The sequence below is a fragment of the Cibotium barometz genome, chromosome 24, assembly GCF_041138505.1.
Source record: "Cibotium barometz isolate CiBa-2024 chromosome 24, ASM4113850v1, whole genome shotgun sequence".
Lineage (NCBI taxonomy): Eukaryota > Viridiplantae > Streptophyta > Polypodiopsida > Cyatheales > Cibotiaceae > Cibotium > Cibotium barometz.
Window position 1 is genome coordinate 48,434,548 of NC_141069.1, and position 8,386 is coordinate 48,442,933.

An 8,386-nucleotide genomic window follows, 5' to 3' on the forward strand; every position below is an offset into this window, starting at 1 on the left:
TTCCACAAGATGGGATATTACCTTCCATGTGCACATTGTGATACGTCGACTTATGCCATGGATGCATATATTAACTCAACCAAGAGAAAAGAACTTAAATTTCCTAGTTTGCTATGCCAGTATAGGCAGATGAAGCCAGAGAAGAGCTATACAACCACATAGATAGATGGTCTATCGATGGTTTATGCTATGAATAAGTTTTGTCATTATCTTTTGGCAAACAAGTTTGTATTTTATGTTGACCACCATCAAGCCTTATTCTATCTATTTTATGTTGACCACCATCAAGCCTTATTCTATCTAGTGATGAACAAACCATGCACTACATGGCAGATCACAAGGTGTCTTCTTCTCAAGTTTCTTTATTGTCCTAGTAAGAAAGAGTCAACACATATAAGAGCTGACCATATGTCAAGGATCTTGAGTGATTGCTCAATTCTTTAGCCATGGATTCCCATTGGAATCTACGTCGCTAAAAAGAAAGAGACAATTAGTCACAATACAACAACCCCCTACACGCTTATCTTAGGACAACTTTATAAAAAAGGGACAAATGATATCCTAGGACTCTGTCTGTGTCAGGACAAGTACATTGATATTCTTGAACAAGCTCACGCAAGTCACTGGGATACTTTTCGAAGCAAAATCACTGCTTATGAAGTCCTCTATGTTGGATGGTGGTCGACACTCTTTGGAGATATTGTAGAATATGTCAAAAGATGTGGCAAGTGCCAATGCTTCACAATACCCCAACAAAGGGATAGAATGCCCTTACAACCAATCATGCCTATTAGACCATTTGCTAAATGGGGAATGGATTTTTTTGGACTCTTTGGCCCTACATGTAAAAAGCATGCAAGCATGATATATCATCGTGGCTACGGATTGTGTAACCAAATAGGCCGAGGCTACGGTCAAGATTGAAGCCAGGATGACTACCAAGTTCATTTATAAGAACGTCATCACAAGGTTTGCATGTCCCCTAGAACTCGTAAGTGATCAAGAGACTCATTTCTTAAATGATTTGGTGAAGTTTTTTTTAGAAGAATTTATGGTTGTCCATCGTAAGTCTCTCTTATTATCTGTAAACAAATGTAAACAAATAGACAAACTGAGAGCATAAACAAGGTCTTATGTGCAATGCTTTCAAAAACAATTGAAGCTTCCAAGATAAACTAAAAACAAAAACTTTCCTCAACGTTATATGGGCATATCGAACTACCTACAAAACGACAACAAGGACTACGCTTTACAATTTTGCCTTCAAACTAGATACGATTGCTACATATTTCAACAAAACTTCAATTTCAATGCAAAGGCACATACTACTTGGGCACAATGACACTACATGGATACTCCGTGGTCAAAGAGAGTAATCACTTTTAAATTGGATGGCTTGCGGCATCAACGCTACGTTGATACACACAATGGCATTCGATGGCCTTAGAAATAACGTTGTTCCTATTTTCAATCGTGCGTGGATATCATGACGAAAAGATGTAATTCGCCAAGTACTTAAGAATGCCAAATATCAAGATTGTCATCTGTCTTCACTCTCTACAAACCATATTAGTTCGTTATCAGTCTTCGATATCATGACGAAAAGTCTTCACTCCCTACAAACCATACTTACTCGTGGTGTAGGTGGCATCATAGAAACTTTGAGGATCTTGGTGGACCTATCTAATTCCGGCAAAAAAAAAAATGGACTGTGCTTTCATTTGGCATGGCCACAGATTGTGGAGTTTTATTTCATGTGAATAAAATCGTCATGAAGTGGCAGACCTTCGTGACTACACCTCGACATTTGCTCATCGAGGCAAACACCTTCGCTGCCCAAATGAGGATGTGGTTCCACACCATGGGACCACCATGTATATTAATCGTTATATCATAGTAAAATTTTTACTCGTTCTGTAATCCGTATCTCTACGCATCTTGCAGGATTAGTTTTACATTATTAAACATTTAAAAATAATTTATAGGTACTTAAATTATCTTAGTGTGTAAAACATTTAGTTAGTACTGCTATATTATACCAGTCGATTGCTATATTGTATGAAATTTCAATTATTATGCTTATATTTCATCTATATCACAAATTATTTTAATTATGATACGGTATGCACGAGCGCGCACACATATATATATATAGAGAGAGAGAGAGAGAACTTGATAATATGCCGAGAACGGTGATAAAACTTTGCCGGGGGAATGTCATACAAATTGAAATTTGTGAGGGCTACACTCCCCCTCTACATGGGCGACAGTGTGTACTCATGAAATTACGGTACAGGCCAGATTTTCAGAGAGACGAGTACATTGTAAAGGTTTGAAGAAAGGATTCTAAAATCTGACGTGTCACATTATTAGTACCAGCTCCTTGAAGGCACTGTGCTAAGAATGACTCGTCTTCTGAGGTCAAAGGAATTCTAGTACTATTATTCGGATCTCAAATGAATTGTTCACATTCTAGTACTATTATTCGGATCTCAAATGAATGGTTCACACTCTGTTGTGAGCTCTTCAGAATGGTGGAAGTAAACCAGTTATAGAACTTCCATCATGAACTGCCATTCTTGGTGTGTACGTGATGAATCAAAGAGTCTTAAAAAGTTGCTTCAGGTCGCCACATGGTCTTCTGCACAGCCACAAGCCCCTCAGTCGCTCTCGAAAACGTCATTCGAATGTCCCAGTGCAGCGATTCAAGGAGAGCTTGCACTTCAGTCATGACATCAGTCTTATCTCGGAATATTGCCCAGCCTCCTGGCCTCAAAAGACGGTCCATCTCTGCAATGACACTATTAAAGTTGCACCTGGAGAGAGCAAAAACTTACGTAGTATCAAGTGCATGTCAAAGCAAGCTTCACAGCTGACACAACAGAAGCACCATACACAAGGCATAAACAGTACCTCTTCTTAAGCCTGCTAAACAGATGATCTGCATGAAGAAGGTCGTAGGTCCGTGGATATGAGCTAAATGACTCACACCAATCATGATAGATCCCGAAGAGCCCCCGGTCAAAAATTACAGGCAAAGTATCTGCTGCATCAGACTGTACCACATTCATCACCCACACTGGTTGTGATGAAAGGGCAGCTGCAAACCTGGTCAATTTAACAAAGCCTGTGATCTTAGCATCCCTCTCAGCAAAGCAATCACACTATCTGAACTAGATGCACGAGCATATGCATGCTTGCAAGCCATATTTGAGAGCTCAGGTCATTACCCTCCATAGACTGCCCTCATATCCATTACATTTCTGATATTCTTCCATTCAATACCAAGTCCCCAAAGGTAGGATTTCTGTACAACCCGCTGCCAATGCTCTGTGTCTGTTCGAAAATCAGCCGCTGCTGGTTTACCATACAAACCTTTTTGGTTGCTTAGCCATGTTGGAGCTGTTGTAAGCCGCAGAGGCCACTCCTGAGGCCACTCAGTACCACGAGCATCTTCATCAGAAGGTATTCTATGAATACAAGCAGTCATAGAGGCATACCTGTCAAAATGCAGAGGACATTCATGGGAACATCATCAAAACATAGAGAATGTGAGATTCCAGAACATCAAGCAGCTACAACATTCGAACGAAGGGCACAGGTATACCATGCAGCATCTGGTAGATCATCTTCATCACACAGGGGAGGGAAATTTTTCTTCCGATTTTCATAACAGAAATTTGTTGTAGGCTTTTGAAAGATGGCAGCTCCAATCCCTGTGGATGCATCCATGGACTTCGCCACAAGTTTCCAGCACATTGCAGCTGTTAATGCTGCCATGTCTACAAAAGCAGGCCCACAAAAGTGTTTATGACTCATAAAACTGCAGAATGAACCGAGGATACAAGAGCCCCAGGGACTAAGCTTCACGCAGTGAAACAAAGATTTTACAATATTCTCCCTGTACATCTCCACACCTGATTCTATTCATTCATTCAGTCAAGAGAGTACAACCTTTCCAAATTTGAACATCTTCCTCGCCTTTCCAGTACACTGGAGTAGCAGACCAGACAAAAAAGCCTCCTGGCCTCAAAACACGGTTAAGCTCCAAGAGAAGTTTACCACCTGTAGAACATTAGCCCAAAGAGGAGCTTTGGTCATCTAGTTTCTACTAACATGAACTGAAAAAAATGACTCTTTTCATTTTCTTTGGCAAGAAATAAGGAATAGAATTTTCAAAGACACATTGAGGCAAGTTTCAAACTATGAAACAAAGCCATCATGTATGATCAGGCAAAAAAGCCTTATACTTTCGTTGAAAGGAAGAAATATCAGATCTTCTTTTTCATTCATGCAACAATATTGTTTCATCCATCAAGAAGCGTACCTTCAATATGCCAAGGTACTCTGCATCGTGCACAATGGACAACGTCATACACATTGCTAGGAAAGACAAGCCTTTGAGTCCCCATCACTGAAGATATAGCAGGGATTCCACGTTCAAGGGCAAGCTGAACTTGTGCTTCATGCTCATCTTTGGGGGCAAAGGACATGGTAAGCACCTCCCTATCAAATATATAACCTCCAAAACTTGCAACCCCACAGCCAACATCCAGAACGACACGGGTATGTTTGCCCCAAGCAATATCTGGAAAAATCTGGTTTCATGACAAAAATATCATGTAAGAGTTAGCGAACAAGTAAAGGACTAAACTCTTTCCGAACTGTAACATGTCTTATCATTTTTAACACTGGAACGAAATGCAAAACCTGCTCCATCCGTAAAATGGAACAGATTCTGCATAATAAATTGCATATTCAGACAGACAAATTGACCCAAGTCAGCATGATTGAGAATTCACTAAGTTCAAGCTCAAGGTCATCACCTATTAACCATCATATAACCAGTTAGCACCCTTCAAAAGAATGCATCACCATATTCCTTCTTCATCCACAATTCATCATTTCTTTGAAAAGACGGCTCCCCTTGCTATACCTTACCTTGAGCACCCAGAAACACACACCCACATCCTTAACTCAAAACTACGCTTCGTGAGAGTAGGCAATCTACCTCACCTGCTCAATGTAGTCAATGTAATGAAGAGCACCGTGTTTGAACTGAGTTCCACCTCCAGGAAAGATAAGTCGATCATTTGACTTCTTCACCCAGTTCTGATCTTTTTTATATGACACAAGCCCAGGATGAGGAACATTGTTATACCAAACCTGCATTGAAAAAATGCCAAACATTAGTTATCCCAGGGAAAAAGAGGAGGTAAACACATGGACTCTTATCCAGCTCAAGGACCGAAGTTGGCTCAATTAACAAAAACCACAAATATATTTAATAGTACAGAAATAAACTTGACCAAAGCTTCAACACAACAAGGACAATTTTTGTAGAGCAGCAGAAAAAGGTATTGTGCAGTCAAGCCAACCCTAGTGAGTCAACAGAAAAAGAAAGGGACAGGTTTGACAAGCTACTTCATGTCTATTTGTACTTCAAGTCAAATAGTGTGTCAAATGTTAAACGAGCAACAGTTCTTAACCCAAGTATGTCTATTCTACTAAAACCCTCCAAAACCTTCATTCATTTTGTCTTCTGCAAAAACAACCTGACTTCTAGAAAAACACACACACACACACCAGGGAGGGCGCAGGGGGGGGGGGGGGTGCACCATCGAGCAGTACCTCGTTCCTACTTTGAGGCCATCGAATTGGTGTGCGGTAACCTTCAGGAAGAGGAACCAAACAAGTTGGTGCAGGATCAGGGCAATGTCTCTCTCGATGCTCATAATGCTTGGTACTGTGAAGAGCTTTTATTGCCTTCATGTTGTCAAGGCAGGGAATGTAATCAACTGCCCCCTCAAACTCACAGAGCGTCCATTCAAACTCCTTCTGTTTTATACCACCACCATCTTGAGAGACTTTCTTATCTTTGGTCTTCTTGCTAGTCTTCTTATCATTAATTGTTTCATCCGAGTCAGTCTCATCTTCCGAAAATGGATCATCTGAAGTCTGCTTCTCTTCTAGTTCAACCTTTTCCTTCTCTTCTTTGCTTGCTTGAGTATCCCAATCACCAGTAGATTCCTTGTTTTCAATCAAAATTTCAGACTGCACTCCATCATTTTCTTCAAGCTCAATATCCTTTTGAGACTTTCCAGTGGCATCTCCTTCATTCAAACCAAGATCAGAATCCAGCACTTCAGTATTTGCCTCCTCGATCTCTTTTTCCTCTGTTCGCTTCTTCTTAGATGTTTTTTTGCTAGCCTTTTTGTGAGAAGCTTCCTCATCTCTTTGCTCTATATCAAGTTCAGCTGATTCCTTCAGATCTGACTGTGACTGAGTCTCTTCCACTTTCTCCTCATTTTCTAATGTAAGGTCACCAGCACTGTCTTCAAAAGCCTCATTGCTGTCACTAGAAACTTTAGTTTCAAGTTTTTCTTTAACATCGGCAGCTGCAGCTTCAATTTCCTCAGCCAGTCGAGACTCAGAAGGAGAGCTCAAAACCCATGCACCAACCAAACAGAATGCAACAAAGACCACGGCTGTGACCATGACATAGAATGTTGGCATCCGTTTTTCCTGTCGGAAACTCTTTCCCGACGCCATGCTGACTCAATGCTGCAATGCCTCTAGAGTCAAGCACCTATTAAAAGACAACACACCTTAATTGAGTGCACATCAGTACAAGCTTCACATGATGTAGCACCGCAAAGATAGACAGCGTATATCATTAACAAGCACACTTGCAAGGTACAACCTTACCCAAAAAGAGCTAAGAACTGGCAGAATGGACAATCAGTGAATGTTGGAACACATAATGACGTCCCACATTATGGATTCAACAAACAACAAGATCCTATATGAGGCATAAATGGCTTCACACAGAGCAACACTGGCATGAAAGACTCAGTGCAGAAACTACATGAGGAGTTTGAGGAAAATACATGCAGATATTGAACAAAGTACATGCGGGGCTTACAAGGCATTTCAACCTTCACGGATATACTGAACAAACTACATGCAGGGCTTTAGCTTTCATGGTGCATCTCAGCACAGCCGAGACAACTTCCTAGTGTACAAGAAACTAAAATATCCTTGACCTTAAGCAGATCTGCAAACTCAAAGAGCTCCTGTATTTAGCTTAAAAGGATTAGCAAGATAGGAAATTTGTGTAGAAGATGCATGGATAAGAGGAGAAAAAACAGATTCAAACAATGCAAACGACAGCATGAATCTCCATTGCTGCAGTTAATTTATGGCTTCTGGCTTCAATGCACATCGTCACAATGAACAATCTCAAATCCTATCTTTCAATGTGTTGAAACTTGAATCCACTAGATGCGGTAGAAGTGGTCCCAGTGCTAAAGGCCTTCTACAACTGAGCAAGAAGAAGTGGATATGCATGTGTATAAAAAGCTACACAGATCAGATGAAGGCAAGCCATTCAACTGAATTCAGAGAACAAGATGCGGCAAGCTCGGGAAAAGAAGTATGTTGTTCTTCACGCAGTACGGCTAGCCAAGCGAGCAAATCCATGTGGTCATGCAAGAGATATCTGATTTACGAAGAGAGTAAATATGTCTTCCCAATGCATTACCTGAACTACTGTGAACCAGACAACGAGTCTCAAGGGCAAAGTACTCTTTCCCAAACAGGATATCCACGAGTCCATGACCTAATCTTACTCCACTACACTGTGAAGCAGGGAACGATAGAGCTGATCTTTCATAGAAATCCATAGGCTAATCTTTGTCAACTGCATTGTGTAAACCCGAGGGCAAATAGACATATCCAATGTGGAAATCCAGATAGGCCATGGCCTAATCATACTGTGAAAACCAGATCTAACGGGGAGAAAACCTGATGACCTAACCTGACTGTGTGAGAAACTCTAATTACAGAGCTTGAATCTGACGCTCTAAGGCCTGACAAAATCTGAGAGAAAACAGAGAGATGGAGCTGCAGAAGGCCTACCTGAAGCTCGCTGTTGAGGGATGCTCGATGCGCAGGCGCAGCGATCGATCAACGTGAAGGGGCAGGCGCCATAGCCGAGACAAACAGGAAAGTTCCGGAAGAAGACTTCCCTCGAAATGCAAGCCGAGAGATTTGCAACAATCGTGCGTGACCTGTGAGTTTATTTGCAGAGAGCCTAACTAACTTAGCGCAGATCTAGAGGCGCCGCCAAAATCCCCTCCAAAATGGCGGCTGTCCAGCGGGCTGCGGGATCACCCTACGTGTCCTTCCTGATACTTGTTTTTTGACGGCGCGTCACGCCCGTTTTTGAGCTTTTGGCCGTAAAATACTTGAAGATTTTTAAAGTGATCGTCAAAAAAGAGAGAGAGAGAGAGGCTAGGCCAAAAATATATTTTTTAATAGGTGCCGCACCCAAACAAGAGAGAGATTTAAAATAATTTAATCACCTAAATCTAGGTGTCATAAT

At 41.2% G+C, this 8,386-nt stretch overlaps 1 protein-coding gene across 2 annotated transcripts; it reads right to left on the reverse strand.

The window, feature by feature from the left end:
- Positions 1–2,181: 2,181 nt before the first annotated feature.
- On the reverse strand, positions 2,182–8,142 carry LOC147625389 (putative methyltransferase PMT23). Of its 2 annotated transcripts, none has more exons than XM_086818727.1 (9): positions 7,921–8,142; positions 5,632–6,589; positions 5,017–5,166; positions 4,328–4,598; positions 3,955–4,065; positions 3,608–3,782; positions 3,231–3,500; positions 2,914–3,108; positions 2,182–2,816 (listed from the first exon to the last, which is right to left on the reverse strand). In XM_086818727.1, exons 2-9 carry the CDS (start codon positions 6,550–6,552, stop codon positions 2,609–2,611), a joined length of 2,301 nt encoding a protein of 766 aa, XP_086674853.1. In that variant the 5' UTR covers positions 6,553–6,589; positions 7,921–8,142; the 3' UTR covers positions 2,182–2,608. The 2 variants fall into 2 exon arrangements, with proteins under 2 accessions (XP_086674853.1, XP_086674854.1); XM_086818728.1 differs by having other exon boundaries at positions 5,632–6,608; positions 7,921–8,141.
- Between the last annotated feature and the right edge of the window lie 244 nt (positions 8,143–8,386).

Bases quoted from the DNA above. Each gene is read 5' to 3' on its own strand.
- LOC147625389 (XM_086818727.1), bottom strand. From the start codon at position 6,552: ATGGCGTCGGGAAAGAGTTTCCGACAGGAAAAACGGATGCCAACATTC. The intron at 4,599-5,016 runs GTGAGGTAGATT...TCATGAAACCAG, and splicing joins ACATTGACTACATTGAGCAG to ATTTTTCCAGATATTGCTTG. The intron at 3,501-3,607 runs GTATACCTGTGC...GCATTTTGACAG, and splicing joins GATCTACCAGATGCTGCATG to GTATGCCTCTATGACTGCTT.